We start from the raw sequence: 16291 nt of genomic DNA on the forward strand, positions 1-16291 counted from the left end.
ATTTTTAAATATGTTTTGCCAGAGAAATTTCTCTGATATTTTTTTTTTTAAATTTAATTAAGCTTCCTTTTAAGATGATAGACTTTAGGGTTGACATGAGAATGAATCCTTAATTAAAAAAAGTCCCAATTACTTTAGAAGAAACATTGAAGTCTCAATTAAAGAATGCCTATTTTTGAAAACATTTAAACACATGCCTAACTTCAAGGACACACCTGGATGCTCCTGTGAATAAAAATGGACCTACAAATGTAATTGAGTTGCTGTGACCTGGTTACATCTATGCTTGTAGAGCAAATAGTCCAGGGCCTCTTTTTGTTGGCGAGGCCAATGACATGGTCTGGCTCTATCCATGTTATGTTCTCCTTACTCCCCGAAACAGGGTAGGTGCGGATCTGGGTGATCCTACCTTACTCTCATGTCGTTCCTGTGTCTTCTGGGAGTGTGAGTTAGTCCACCTTGATCCAAAAGAGTGACGGATACACTGTTATAGGCTTAATGATATCGATGACAGTGTCCCAGTGTTCCAAAATACTCAGAATACAATAAACAAAACATTACTCCTTTCTACCGCTATGGCCAGCAGGTCAAAGGGGGTGATTCTGCCCCTCTACTCCACTCTTGTGAGACCCCACCTGGAGTACTGCATCCAGCTCTGGAGTCCTCAACATAAGAAAGACATGGACCTGCTGGAAGGTGTGTCCAGAGGAGACCCACGAGGATGATTCGCGGGCTGAAGCACCTCTCCTATGAGGAGAGGCTGAGAGAGTTGGAGCTGTTCAGCCTGGAGAAGAGAAGGCTCCGGGGAGATCTTATTGCGGCCTTCCAGTACCTACAGGGGGCCTACAGGAGAGCTGGGGAAGGACTTTTTACTAGGGCATGTAGTGACAGGACGAGGGGGAATGGCTATAAACTGGAAGAAGGCAGGGTTACATTAAACATTAGGAAGAAATTTTTCACTTTGAGGGTGGTGAGGCACTGGAACAGGTTGCCCAGAGAGGTTGTTGAGGCCCCATCCCTGGAGGTGTTCAAGGCCAGGCTGGATGTGGCCTTGGGCAACCTGGTCTAGTCAGAGGTGTCCCTGCCCATGGCAGGGGGGTTGGAACTCAATGATCTTCAAGGTCCTTTCCAACCTAAACCATTCTATGATTCTGTGGTTATTACAGGATTTCTGAATACGGTGCAAAAATGTTCTTGGAAGTTAAATTTCAATCATATCAACAAATGTTGGTATCAGTAAAAATTTTAATTTGCCTATGTGATTATTCACAGCAGGTTTTGTGTCTGGTCATGCAATCAGGAAAGAAAGGATGTCTCAGAGTGTATGGATTTCCTGAGGGACAGCAGAAATTTTATGTTCCCTCTCTTCGGTTTTAGAGGTGGAGAAGCGTCATAGCACTGTGTAATAACTGGGAGCACATTTGCATGCTTTTCGCTCTTACCTAGGCTCATATTTAACACAGAAAGCCCAGACTAGCAGCAGAAACAGGAAAACATGCATGGAGTTTTATTTAGTGTGTAGACTTGTAGATTTGGGGTTGTATCATTTAATGCATAAAAACTGTAGGATTTGAGGTGAAGAAGGAGGGCTGCTTGAAAAATTTCAGCGGTGAAGCAGCTCAAATTTCAAGTGATATACAACATCCTTGGAATGTGATTATTTTTTTTTTTAAAGTTATGTTAATGTTGTTAATTTTCAAACCATTTGGAACTAACACTGATACTTCAAAAGAAAAAAAGGGAAGAAAAAAAAATGTGCATCCTGTTTGTAACAGTGCACATGAATAGATGATGGCACACTTTACATTTTGCATATTTTTAATCATATTTTGGTGTAACTATGAAGCTTTATCACTAGATTCCTTGGAGCTGCTTGGATGATTCAGGTTTGGCAGTCCTAGGTTTGTGATTTGATGTCTTGGCAACTTCAGCAAAAGACATAAAATGTATGTTGTGGACATCTTACTACTATCTCATTACCATTTTGGTAGGAATTTAATAAATTTTTCAACATTTTCAAGTATCCCCTTCTATGCCAGCCATTAAGTACACTTTTTCAGGTTGTCCAGCTAACTTGCTGTTTGAGTCCCACTGGCTGTCATCCTCAAAATACTAATGTGAGACTGAATCGAATTAAGATTAACTGATCTTTTTTTTTTTTTCTTTTTTATGTTTTTTCCTGTGGCTCAGATCTGAATAATCTTTTCTTTCACCCCCAATCATTCTTCTTGTGCCTTTGGTAGAGTCCCTTATACAGTTTAGACTTTATATCAACGTATTTTATCTATAAACTCTTATAATATGTATGTACACATTAATTCCATTTATAAGAGTTTGTGGCTTCTGATATTGCTGGTGGATGACACACAGGATCCCTTTTCCACTGGTGAATGTGGTGTCTGGCTGCAGCCCTGTCAGACCTAAAATGAGCCCTCTTCCCATATGTCTGCCACTTGAGAGCTGCTTTTGCCATGCCTCCTTTGCCAGGGAATAGCTCGTGTGTTACTTTACAGAGGTTGGCCAGATAGCGAGAACATTTTGGCTTTCTGTGCCTTCAGTTGAGGAGCTTCTCCTCCTGTGTGTTACACTGAAGGCATTAAGGGTTTTGGGGAGAGGATACCATCCATGAACTCCCTTGTGCTTAGACGCTCATCAGTTATGGCACAGCTGCCAGTGTTAAGTTTCATTGTTTTTTAAGTAGTGTTTTGGATGAGTTTGAGCTCTTCAAAGGTACTTGCTGATTTGCTACTACTATTTGATCAACCCTAGCTAGCTGATCACTCTCCATATTCCCTCTCCCACCACATTGGTTTTCCTCTATTTACTAACTCCCCAACCAACTGAAGGTTTAGGACTTGAGAAATTCTTCATCTTCCTCCCATTACAGCAGTTAATAAAATGTTCTTCTTTTAGTGCCTGTTTCCGCTTTAGACTGATGCAAAGAGAAAGAATAAAAGAGGAATTTTTTTTTATCCTATCAGGTTTTTCAAACTGACTCTTAGAAACTGGAAAACTATTCCAGCCACAGCTTAAGAATCTAGCCAGGGTCTGGGATTGCCAAAATGAGCCTGCAGTAGTGCAGTACTAGTTCTGTCACCGCTGTTTTCTGTGGGGTTTTTTTCTTACCACTAACCACCGAAGTTCCTGTAGCATTTGTTTGACTAGGCAAGAAAGGGGTGAGAAAAATACCACACCTTCTAACAGTCATCTGGATCTCTATTTTGTGAAAATCCTTTCTTCTGCCGCAACCCCCTTTGCCGAGAAAAAAAGTATGACCAGACTTTCAGAATCACACTGACAAAGCTTGACAGTTGCTCCAAATGAAAGGCAAAACAAATTACAGAGTGAAATAAAATAATTTCTCTTGAGTGTTTCTGAACAAAGCTTGTCTGTTGCTCAATCAGAAGTGCAGTCAGACTGAATTTTCAAATTTCATTTATTTCTAATCTAGTAATGGTTGCTTTGGTGAGAAACATGAAAAGTAGGGGAATAGTATAAAAAGATATATTTTTTTTTTTAAGGTTACTTGGAGCTTTAATCCAAGTCAGCCACTGAGTGCAAAAGGAAAATGTAAAAGCCAACTGGAATGAACAAAAAGACTTCACTTCCACGTCTTCTATAATTTAGACCAATCACAGAATTTAAAAATATTTGAGATTAACTCAGTGTTTAAGATATTTTCAGAAGAGATTCATCTTGTGACTGAATATTAATGTACAGAGCTACAAAGTTCACAAATGAAGGATTATTGGCAGAAGCATGTTAAAAATTTTAGCTGAAAGTTTTAACAATTAAATATGTCCAGTCAAAGAAATGTTTTAAGAAAGCACTTAAGAAATATTATCTGTCCTATCTCTTAAGTGGGTACAAGCAATATCTTTCTTCCCAGTAAGTGTCTGTATCTAGAACAATTTTCTTGATCCCTTTCAGCCTCAATTTTTTTTGTTGTTACAGTCATCCCAAAACATCCACTTATACTGCGGGGCTTGACACCGACGTTAGGAAAAGGGAAACACTAAAGGGAAAGTGTGTGGAAGCAGACATGGTTATCTGGGAAGCAAATGTGGTTAATGTTAAGCTTGAGTTGTCTTGCTGGCTGCTGCTCTTGCTTTAAGCTATGTCACATGGCCGGCTGTGACTCCTGCTAATTTCTAGTCTCAGTTCAGAGCAAATGTGCTTTTGTCCCCAACCAACCAAAGGATGGCATAGACTTTAGCATAAAATATGGATTTCTGAAAAATTATTTCCTTATTCCTTAGTGATAACCTAGAAAACTTAGTAAATATTAGGAGGGCAATGTGGTAATGATGGATTAGAACAAAAAGCTGTTCTAATTCTGTGACATCTCTTTTGTTTTGTCGCACAGCTGCTCCTAGGTAAAACAGGAACTGCAACGTACAGTTTTATTGAGAGATGCCATAAGACACAGTATAGTTTCATTCATTTGGCCTTGCTTTTCTCATTTGTATGTTTACGGTTCAAGAAAACGTAGTTAAAGTAATCAAGACAGATGAGGGTAAACTATTGTAAATGGGATAGTGGCCATTTGTAACCACGTCTGGATTACAAAAATTATAAAGCTCGAGCTGCAGCGTCACTGAATAAAAGAGGGGTGCACATGGAAATGAAATGAGCCGGTGCCTCTTGTCGCTGTTGCAGACCTCTTCAAGGAGGTGGCGGGTCCCACAGAAATGTGCGACCAGAGGCAGCTGGGCCTGCTGCTTCACGACGCTATCCAGATCCCGCGGCAGCTTGGGGAAGTGGCAGCCTTCGGCGGCAGCAACATTGAACCCAGCGTGCGCAGCTGCTTCCAACAGGTAAGATAACAAAGACCTTCATGTGAAAAAAAAACCCTTCTGTCTGAAGTCATAAGGTTCACTTTTACACGGTGTAAAAAGAAGAGAGGAATTTTAAAACATCCATTGAGTTTTTGAACAGAAATGAATATGCTCCTGCGACTCAATGTGGGAAGTTATTGTGAAAATGCAGCCGTAATAGATTGTTCATGGTTTAGAAGAGGATCAAACAAATTGTGTTTTAGCAAAAAGAATATATAAATCTTTGGTTTTGACAATATTGGCTGCTCTGAAAGCTGTTAAAAAATGTTGTAGCAGCCAATTATCCTGCTCTGCATCATTCAGAGCAACCTGATCCTGTGAGAACAACATGCTTTTCCCTGCTGGAACAAGACATGATCTCAACAGAAGAAGAGAATGATGTTGATAGTAATTTTTGACCTTGTGCATCAGGAAGTTATTTAGCATTCTTTTATTGACAAAAGAGCTTGCAGTTGCACGAAACTTCAAGTGTAGTCATTTATATATTGTGAGCCTTTATGCAGCAGATCAGAACATGGAATAAAGCTGTCTTACAGCCTGCTGTTCAGCTCCACACTACATGCAGGGGGTTAATGAGGCTGCAAGGAGCATCTGTCTGTTTAAAGAAGATGAGAATTAAAAAGAGGATGTCGTAATTGAATGCAACCTAACTCAGACTTTGTCAAGGATGCCTAAGGCTCTGACTGTTTGCTAGTGATACCTATACTGCTTGAGTGTATTATTTCTGTGAAAGTGGCTGCTTTGAGCATTGTCAGAAATTATATATGGATTAAAAATTCACTATGACATATATAAAACTGCTGACTTTAATATTTCTGATTTTATTGAATAGAACATTAAATGTTACAGTGCACTTCTAGAGCATTTTTCTTTTGCCATTCTTTCATAGCCGTTTCTACATTTTCATCCAGTGCTTTGACAGATTCAGTTGTGCTAACTTTTTCCAGAACTATTAGATTCATTTCTGGAGCCTCAGATGATTGGAATTGGAAGAGTTTTTGTCCAGATCATGAATAATTTGATAGATGCTTGTGGAGGTTGGTTTGACCAGTTAACCATGTAAAACTTTCCCTGAGATTTTAACATTGTTGCTTCAGACAATAAGGGATGGTGCTTGACGTACCTATCACTGTCCTCGAGTGGTTTAAATCATACTGAAATAAATTATTCATTTGTTAGTGGCAGACTGTTTCTGTCACAGAGGAATGATCTTTATGTCCCTCCAGGGTCTGCCCCATCTCCTGGGGCAGGCACTAGCAAGATAGTGTTTAAATATGTGATGTGGTGTTATGATTATACCGATGATGAGGTTGCATCCATTCTCTCACATAAATAGCTCAAGTTCAGTCTCTGGTCATTAAGAGAGCGTAGAGAAAGTGCAGTTGCACGACAGTTATCCCAGCCAAGTGAAAACAAGTATTTCGCTGGTGGGGAAAGCATGTTATTCTTTTTTTTCATGCTGCTCCCTCTGACTGGCAAAAATTGACTTGGACTATGAATAGGTTAAGAAGCCTAGTGTTGCTTCTTGTCATGTGTTACCATTTAAGAATAACTTTCATTTTAAGTTGTGTTCTGTTACTTCCAGTGAACTCTGAAAGATGACCTTTGTTCTTATTGCTGACAAAGTTGGTGAATATAATACTTTTACAGCTGGGCTCCTCTGGTGGCTACAACTTGAGAATGTGGAAGTCTGTTTGTCTGCTTCTTAAAACAATCATACTAATACTTTAGCTCTGCTATATTCTGGCAGTGATTGCCTATAAGTGGCAGATTTCTTTCTCTCTCATTATTTATTTATTTGTGTGTTTATTTGTGTGTTTGTTTAATGTGCTAACTTGAAAGAATACCATGGGCTCAGTATATAATAAAAAAAAAATTGCATGAGTCTCATGGCAATTGGTAGACACGTGCAAGCACTACTGACTTTTAGCAGTCTGGCATCGATCTTAATTCAAAAGACAACCATGTCTTTAGCATGTCTGAACTGCAGAACGTGCTTCCCTTTCATGCTCCCTTACATCTTTCTCAAGTCCGTTCAGTTCAAAGATGGCTTTTCCATGGACTCCATTACTCCTTTACTATGTACTCCATCTTTGTTACCATCTGTCTACTCTATCACAGCTGTTTAGTCCTCTATATTCTTACTAACTTGTTTTCTTGATTTGCATTTTAATCAAGGCTGTTTCTTGTATCCTGTAACTACTTTTACATTAACCTGGCATGGAAAGGATTGACATAGGTTGTGTTTTGTTTCTTTTTATAATTGAATCCTAAGAAAAATCTGCTCGCGTGTATGTGTGTTGTTTTTTTTTAATTTGGATGTGGGTGTTTTTTTTTCTCTCCACAGAACCACAATAAGCCAGAAATAACTGTAAAGCAATTTATAGATTGGATGCGCTTAGAGCCACAGTCTATGGTGTGGCTACCAGTTCTACACCGTGTGGCAGCTGCAGAAACGGCAAAGCATCAGGCCAAGTGCAACATCTGTAAAGAGTGTCCAATTGTTGGCTTTAGGTAAGAGGAGGGGAGTTGGGTGCAAGGTTTCTCTGAAAATATCCACACTTTTATGTCATCCAACAAGTGCAGGTCTTTCTGTATGTTTTTCCACCACTGTCCTACCTACCCATGGGCAGGTGGGATCTGCTGCCCATGGTGTGGCCGCCATGGCATTATGGATAATAATATGAATCCTGAGGTCAGATTCATCTCACCTAGTTTTAGTCATGCTGCCTTTAGTCAGTCTTACAAGATTGAGCTAGCAACCTTCTTTTACTATAAATATAGATATGTGAGTACTTCCAAAAGTAATTACTCTGATCAAACTTTGCTGCCTGTCTTAAAAGGAGATGAAATTCCTCTATATGTTCCTATTTTTCTTAATTAATGCTTGAGGGAGTGTAGCGTGACAGAGCTCCAGCTCAGCTATCTTTTAGATGCCTAAGTTGGGGCTGATGAATCTTGTCTGTACTGAAATATTTTACGTGGAGAAGGAGAGCATAGAGATAGAAAAGAAAAGAAAGGAAGACAAAAAAACGGCTCATTCTAAATAATTTCTACAATGAAGTTAGAGATCTGCAACAACAAAAGCATCTAGCATCTTAGCAGAAGGTAGATGTGGCCATTTAATACACAGGCTCTTTGTAAAGATTATAAACAGTTGCATCAGCATCCTTAAAAGTGAACTTTTACATTTATAGATGCATATTGTCTTGCAAAACAAAACATAAAACTCAGCAGGGGAAAAATGTGGATTGGTTCTGAAAACTGCTCTCGGGAAGCAATTTAATTTAAACTTTAACTATTCAGTAGCTATTCAATTTGGTTCAGTTAGCTCATTTGAGTTTCATACAAATGATATAACCTCATCCAGTCAGAACAACCATACTATAAAAAACAGTGGGCGGAATCTGGAGCTGAATTGTTGCTTTAGTCAGCTTTAGTTAAAAAAAAAAAATTGTGCTCCTGGTGGCTACATTTAATACAAGGGATACTGTGTAAGTTTGTTACCTTGTTTATATGTACACATGATCTAAAAAAACCCCCAAAAGTAAGTAAATCAGTATGTTTTTTTAAACTTAATTTTATATAATTTTTATAATTAATGAATTCTTAAGAGTTTTGTTTTCTGAAATGTGTTTAGAATTTCTGAGCATCAAAATGATGTAAAACATTTAAACTAACCGGTAAATGTAAAAGCATATAAAAGTAAACCAGTCTGGTTTATAAATGTGTTTTCTGAGATACTGTCTGAATACTGAAGAGAGGAAAAGAAAAACTAAAGCAATATAGTTTTAAGTTAGTTTGAACTTTAAAATTATAAACTCTTCACGCTCCACCTATGAAGCTGATGCCTGTAAGATTGTTCTGCTCCAAAGCAACTTGGGCAACGGATGATTGATGTTGGCTCTCTGTATCGCTATAGGAGGCAGGAATTTGGTTTAGATACGCAATGAGGTGACCTGTGGAGTGTAGGAAGGTTGTGTGAAGTGGACTAAGAGGGCTGTGGCTTTCCTGTGTGCCGTGCAGCTGCTGCAGTGGTCCTGGTGCCCCTGGGTCTACAGCGGTGACAAGCGTTGGCCGTGCCATGTCCCGGTCGCCCACATCCCCACACTTCAAGGTGCTTTCTAAGCTAATCCCAACAAACTCACCACGTCCTTGTGTTGCTGCTGCTGCAAAGCACATGACACCATTTCAGAGAATAAATTGCTTCGTGAGGCTTAATAACAAGTAAATATTAGAACTAAACTTAGGAAGCTCTAATTACTTTGCTTAATGTCCCCATAGGTACCGGAGCTTAAAACATTTCAACTATGATGTCTGTCAGAGCTGTTTCTTTTCTGGCCGTACAGCAAAGGGGCATAAATTGCATTACCCAATGGTGGAGTATTGTATACCTGTAAGTACCAATATACTGACCATTCCTAAAGGATTGGTTTTGCATTATTTGAGGTCTAATTTTTTTTCATAGTCTTTTGTCACCTAGATATTCTGCCAGGATTTCTTTTTTATATGTTTAGTGGGGCCTGTCTTCCTGCCTTTCTCTTTGGAAGTCATCAGGGATTTGCTAGTGCTGCTGATTTTACGTGGACAGTATTCAGATTCTGTAGAAATGGGTAGAAGTATTCACCTCTGAGAGAACTTGAACTTCACTTTTGTTTTGTAAAAATAAAGCTGGTATATTAAATATAATTGCAGTATTTTTATACTTACAGCACACTGTAGAGGTGAGAACATGTCAGAGGAAAAGGACTCTACTATTGCTATAGTATAGTAAAGAGTACATAATATTCTAGTAATGCACTTTAATATTTTTAGAGGTCCATGATCTTTGCTTTCAGGTCCAACACTTTGTTTGCTTCATGAAAACGTGGTTGGAAATATGTCATGTTTTATTCCCCTGAGTAATTACTGTTTACTGGGATATTTAAAAATTGGTGTGCAGCTGGAAAAAGAATAAACAGAATCAAAAGGTTCTAACCAAAAATGGTGTGAGAGGTTTGCCTGTAATAGCTAGTAAAAATATTTTTACAACGCAGTATTTTCTTAATGAAATTTCAAACACTATGTTTCTAAGGAAGTTTCTAGGAGACTTTAAGTGGAGTGGGTAACTTCCTTCATACAAATACCACTTTCACTTTTTTTATCTGATAGTTGCTTACATTCTTAAGAATTTTTAACTCAGTCACAAATAAATAATTAGGATAACTGGTATGTAATTTAGACAACAGTGGTGAAATGTCTGTATGCATAGAAAAACAAATTCAGACCAGAATGTAACCGGAATTCATTAAATAGAGCTGATTTCCCCTAGTGTTACGAGGTTCTGTGGGTTCTTTTATTAGCAAAAAAAATGTCGAGATATTTGATTGTCTTTTACTGTAGTAGTTGGGCTTATTACCGGCGTTTTCCCACTCTTTTTCCTCCAATGTGTCTCCCATAACAGAATACAGATTCTATTAAGTAGTGTTTTCAGTTCATTATGATCTGAAATAACCATGTATTATGTTATTTTCATTAATTCTTTAACCTAGTGTTAGGATTTGATTGATAAATTGTCATGCCAGGTTACATTCTGAAGAAATTGTTTTGAAGTAGATTTGAGGGTTTTCAGCCAGTTCTAATACTTATTTTATTATGTCAGGGGTTTTCATTTTCTGTCTTCTCTTTTCCCTTCTCATCTTCTTAAAACATTTATTGGCTGTTTAAGGGCTATGTTTTGAAATTACAGCACATATTTAGAGGGGGGGAAATGTTGCATGTGCTTAATACTATTTTTACGTAACAGTGATGAATGTGTTGAATATGAATATGGTCTATAATGTTTCTCTGCAACAGATTCTTTATCTGCTTTAGCTACAGATTTTATATATTTCTTGACGTACAGTATAAAATTTTCCTATTGCAACCGAAGATTTAGAAGATGTATGAAAAGGTGTTCCATCTGTATTTCTGGCTGGGCATAGAAATGTCCGTGGCATAATTCAGAGTATTGCCTGGCCTGTAACTATATTTATACAGTGGGAATTTTTTTGATCATCACTAAGTCTCTATTTTTATTCGTGTGATTTTCTGTGGTTTTTATTTCTTCTTTTTTAAATAATTTGATTGGGGGGGGGGTGTCCACATTAAGTGACTGGAAGCCCAAGTTAACAATTTCATCAACCCTTAACCTGAGGTTATCTATCTACAACAGACTATATGGATGATGCTCATTTGCCTAAAAAACATTAATTCTATTCTTTCACAAATGCTTGCCTGATTTGTAGATCAGTCACAAGTATTAAGAAAAAGAAAACTAAAATCAACCAGTCTTTATTGATTACAATTCTTTAATAGTTGCAGCTGGGAAGTCTATACAAAACAGATGTCAGGTCAGGATTTAGGCCAGACTCTGCAGGTCAGGGATCTGGACATGATTAGATGTCAGATTTCAAGGTACAGTGAAGCCTATGCTAACATTTTATGTTCTTATTTGCATAAGAAAATGAAAGTAATAAGAAGCGATGGTATGTTAGCAGCTGTGAGATTAATTTATAAAAGTACCTGATAAGAAAAAGTTCTGTGTTTTCCTGAATCCTAATATTTATTCTTGGAATCTGTAATGTTTAAAATCAGCTCGTGTTGAAGTTTAATTCCTTTTTAAATTTTTTTTTCACACATCTGGGTCATGTTCTGGGTTTGTTTTAGGCTGTTTTCATGCTATGACGTAGGCCCAGTTTTGCCCATACCCACGTGACTGTTCTAACTCTCAGGATCTGGAGATCTACAGTGTTTTCTTCCTTTATTAGAAATCATTAAAAATATGGTGATACTGATTGTTTACTTACCTCCTTAGCCCACGTAACCCAAACAATCTGAACATATTTGAGATTTATTTTTCTTAGATTCACTTTTTTTTTTTCCCTTGTAAAGTTCTCTCAAACCTCATCTTTAGTTTATGTCATGGTCATGGAACAGAAATGTTGTTTGTTAATGCCTATAATATATAGAAAATTCAGATAAAAAAGTATGAGATATGTCAAAATAGATAATGCTGCCAGTCCGTAGAATAAGCTGCCCTTCCTGTTGCATTAGTCAAATACAGATTACATCTGATATGGGCTATGGTACTGCCCCTAGAACAGGATGGTACATTTCTGATGACTTCTGGGTTTTGTCGGAAGCAGCAGAGTCTATATCTGAGAGAAATTTTCAGTTCTTCTTACACGTGTTCACATTATTTAACTGTGATCAATTTCATCTACAAGGAAAGACTGTCATACAGAAAAATATATTCTGGAAATGGCTGGAATCCGCACTGTCCCTGGGTCTAGGGACGGCTTGTATTATAATGAACATTTAAAAAAAATCCTGCTGCAAAAAGAATATAGTTTTAAAGAAATATTAAGTGCAAAATAAGGTAACCTGAGGCAGAAGTCCCTTCTTTCCATGAAATGTGGAAGGGGTGAGGTGAATCCACTATGGCATAATAAGAGGAATAAGATGACATTCTTGGTTAAAGTGAGTGAAGGCAGGCAAGTGTATAGGAGGTAACGGCAGGAAACTGGGGCAGTTTAAAGTAGAGCAGAATAAAAAAGATGACATATAATTTAGGTGATGCATAAAATTAAAGGTCCAGCACTGACCCCCATTAATTTGGAAGCTGAATGTGGGAGTTCAGATTTTTCTCGGGTCTCGCTAGCACCATTTCTGTAAAAAGAAATGAGCCATTATATGAACCGACTTACATGCCTGTTTGACTTCCATAATCAGTACCTACATGCAATCCATTTTAACTAATCTCATCTGAATTAGATCAGGAATAAAGAATTGATTTCACAAAAAAGAATCCACTGTTATTTTGTACTACTGTTTGTAGTAACGCACTGTGGTTGGTGTACTAATTTGTTGCTAAACCTTTCTACATATTGAACTCACTTAATGCAATATAATAGTCAAGAATTGCAAAATTATTTGCAGGAAGTTAGAATAGCTTATATGTTTAAATAGAATAATGCCCCCAAAATAGCATAGAGCTGGGTCTATAAAATAAAAAAAATAAATAAAAAGGTACCAAAGGCCAATGAATTGTTCCTTAGAATCCATTATATTACAGTACAGATAGCCTGAATAGGAAGAGTGCATCTACTCTACCTTTTCAACCAACTTCGAAGGCTGCTGATGTTAAAATGTTACTTTTGTGGCCTTTGTTGCAAAACAGAGTACAAATACCTGTATTCATCAAACTGCCTTAATAAAATCTAGCCTCTCTCTCTTACTTTTAATGTATATTAATGCATTAATATCAATAATAGTGGCAATAATTAGGAAAAAAAAAATCCTTCCCCAGTTAATAAATCTGACATTTAGAACTGGAGCTTAGTTCCAGATGGAGTGAAGACCTTTTAATTGTATTCTGGTAAGCAGTTCAGTCTAGAGTTTGAAGGGATTTCTCAGAAGCTCAGTTACTTCTACCTAAATTTAAAGTAGCTTGGACAATGGCTTAAGGAATCTGTTTTTAAAATTAAATTTGCAAGGGGAGGATTCTCTATGTTAATGAATTTCGTGATATTTGCATCAGGTGAGAATTACTTCCTAATTTCAGAATAGGGTTTTTTATACCTGATAGTTATTTGTAGTCACTGAATCCTAATCTGTAATGCCATTTAGCATTCACCCTAGCTTGCAATTTACTTTTCTTGATGCTGGAAATGCAAAAATTCATGATAATGGCTTTGGTTATATCTTTTTTTCTTTCATTCAAGATTTAGAGAAGAGCGAGATAAGGAACTGAAAACATTATTCTCTCTAAGTAGTAGAAATGCAAAGTTATTGTAGTTATTTTTTCACCTTTAAATAGATGGAGAAATGGGGTTTTTATTATGTAGAATTCTACACAGAGATGTGTAAAAAATTTTGTAAGATTTTCCTAGTATCTAATTCAGGAATACTCTTAAATAAGTACCTACATGATTTCTTTTTAGCTTGTTTTGGAATGGAATTCTCTCAGTAGCAGTACTTGTGTTATATTAATGTGGCTTTCTGTACCAATGGGTCCTTTGAATTTCAGATGGAAATAGGTACTGCTTCAGTCTTTTGTTCTCCAAGCTGTTTCCACTATGCAACTCCTGTATTCCACAGTACTATTCTTAAAAGCAGCTTTTCTGAGGTAATGTACAAACATCAAATCAGCAGTTCTGAAAATTTTCTCATTGCAAGTAGTGTTACTTCCTGACTTCAATGAAAGTATAATTGATTTCTGTGGTTCTGTGCCACTACACTCACCTTGCACAGCCCCGTACTTTGGGAATTGTTTTTTCTGTAGCCTTTCTATACAAAACGATGGCAGCAAAGGTTAGCCCCTTCATCTTCCAAATGACCAGAATTTTATTTCCCTGAAAGAGCTCAGAACATGATAGGCAAGACATCAGAAATTATTGGTCGAATGATAGTTTTCCCTAGACTGAAATTTTTTTCCAGGCATAATAAAGTTTGTCTGCAATAGTGCCTGTTAAGATTTCTCCTCTAGGTAAGTAATCTGAAAATCTAATTGCTACTGACATCCAGAGAAGACAGATACATTCCTGAACATTAAGCAGCCTCAGTGTTTTATAAACAACAAACTGACATAAGTCAGTCAGTGGTTTCATCTCGACGTGCTTATCAGTGCACCAAACATGACGCTTCACTGTTATCAAAATGTGATTGTTCTGCGGGGAAGATGAAAGAAAGCAGCAAGAATGGGTGAATCTGGCTATATTGCATGCAGAACATTGCTTCCAGCTGTGGAGTTCAGAGACTACTCTTTGCCTTGAGAAGAATAGCTATCTGGTCAGGTTAGTCTTTGATATCTAGCAGCTGGGCAATGTGCTTTCCTCTAGGTCTCACTCTTACAGTTGCTCAGAGAGCTGGCTTACATGATCTGCTACCCTTTTGCAACGTAATTTGTTAAATTCTGAGGGAAGTTGGTTACTCGTGAAGTTACGGCTTGATTTCATTGCAGGAAACTAAAATACACACACGATTTCTGATCAGTTTCTCCTCGTGGTGAGAAATTGCTATGAAATACCCCTATTTGAAAGTGGTCACAGAAGGGTAATCTTCACAATGTTACACAGTGCAAACATCACTGATGTGGTAGTGACAGCCATAAATACAGTTATTATACCTTTAATAACGTAGTTTTTGTGGTATCCTATCTCATGCCTCTATCCCTATCAAGGGATGAGAGATGCTTTTTAAAAGTGTGGATGCTTTGTTGAATGGGAATGAATGTATGCACTTCAACATGTGTTTAAGTTATTGGTGAATTGTAGTCTTAAGTGTCAATTTTTTAAAAAAATAATTAAAGAAATGAAGAAATGAAGTATCTGCCTCTTTACCTCACATCCTACACTGAGGAGTTTCCCAGCCTCCTAGTGGTACCTAGTTTACAGCTGCCTTAAGATGCAGCTATCATCATACCTGCACACATCGTAGCTGTTGCCGTAAGTAGGTCTAAGAATTTTGTTTTCCGTCAAGAACAGTCAGGCTTGTGACACAGATTCTACCCAAATGTTAGAGACAAATAAAATGTCAAGAAATAAAAATATGGAGATGTAAAAATAAGTGGGTTTTTTTGTTTGTTTGTTTGTTTGTTTTAAACTGCAGACCTTAAAATTTACTAAAGCATTTGAAGAGTATTAAATGGCATCAAATTCAGGTATCTTTACTAGGGCTTCTGTTAAAGAATAAAACGAAGTCCATTTAGACAACATAGATATTCTTTTATACTGTAAATTTTGCATCACAGAGCATGTCTTATACAAAATATAATTTTTTTAACTTGCTTGATTATAGTGTACATTGAATGTCTGTGTACATTTCTCTCTGGCTTCCTCATAACCCATGAACGTCTGACTGGCATTAATGACAGCATTCATTAGTGAGGTTCTCATCTCTTCTGGGAATCAGTTTCTATGTGTATATTAGAACAGCTCTTAGGCTTTGTGTTAGACATAGTGTAAGAAATGTAATTAAGAGAATGATGACTTAGGTGCAGACTAGTCCTTTTACATGGGTAGCTGCAGTGAAAGGAACTGGGAAGTTGTTTGGGCTTCCATTAACATTTTATTATTTTTTTCTTTGAAAAAAGAGAGTAGTGAGAAATAAATAAAATTTAATATTTGTATATATTATAAGTATTATATATTATTTATTCACATATTTGTTTTATATATTTGTGTTTATTAATTATATTATTTTCTAGTATATATTATTTAATTTAGAGCTCTCCAACTGGTTTATTACATTCTAGGTAACACTTTTTCCCCAATGAAGACTTGTTCTATTTCTAGTATGTTAAAAATATATATCAACTGGTTTTTTTACCTACATATGAAAACCATGTCTCAGCATATTCTGGTTTTTCCACTGCTTTCCATGTAAATCCCAGTTTCTTAAATTTGTGTTGGTTTACAAGGAATTTTACCTGG

The 16291-nt window shown here is 37.0% G+C and overlaps 1 protein-coding gene across 1 annotated transcript in view; it reads left to right on the top strand.

Moving 5' to 3' along the window:
- The window catches only part of UTRN (utrophin), a 389280-nt gene that overhangs the window by 343789 nt on the left and 29200 nt on the right, over positions 1 to 16291 (top strand). The window contains 3 exon segments of the mRNA XM_009895523.1: positions 4660 to 4817; positions 7186 to 7352; positions 9123 to 9234. Of these exon segments, the coding sequence (XP_009893825.1) occupies positions 4660 to 4817; positions 7186 to 7352; positions 9123 to 9234 (437 nt within the window).

The sequence above is a fragment of the Charadrius vociferus genome, unplaced genomic scaffold (genome assembly GCF_000708025.1).
Source record: "Charadrius vociferus isolate BGI_N301 unplaced genomic scaffold, ASM70802v2 scaffold142, whole genome shotgun sequence".
In the NCBI taxonomy this organism is placed as follows: Eukaryota; Metazoa; Chordata; class Aves; order Charadriiformes; family Charadriidae; genus Charadrius; species Charadrius vociferus.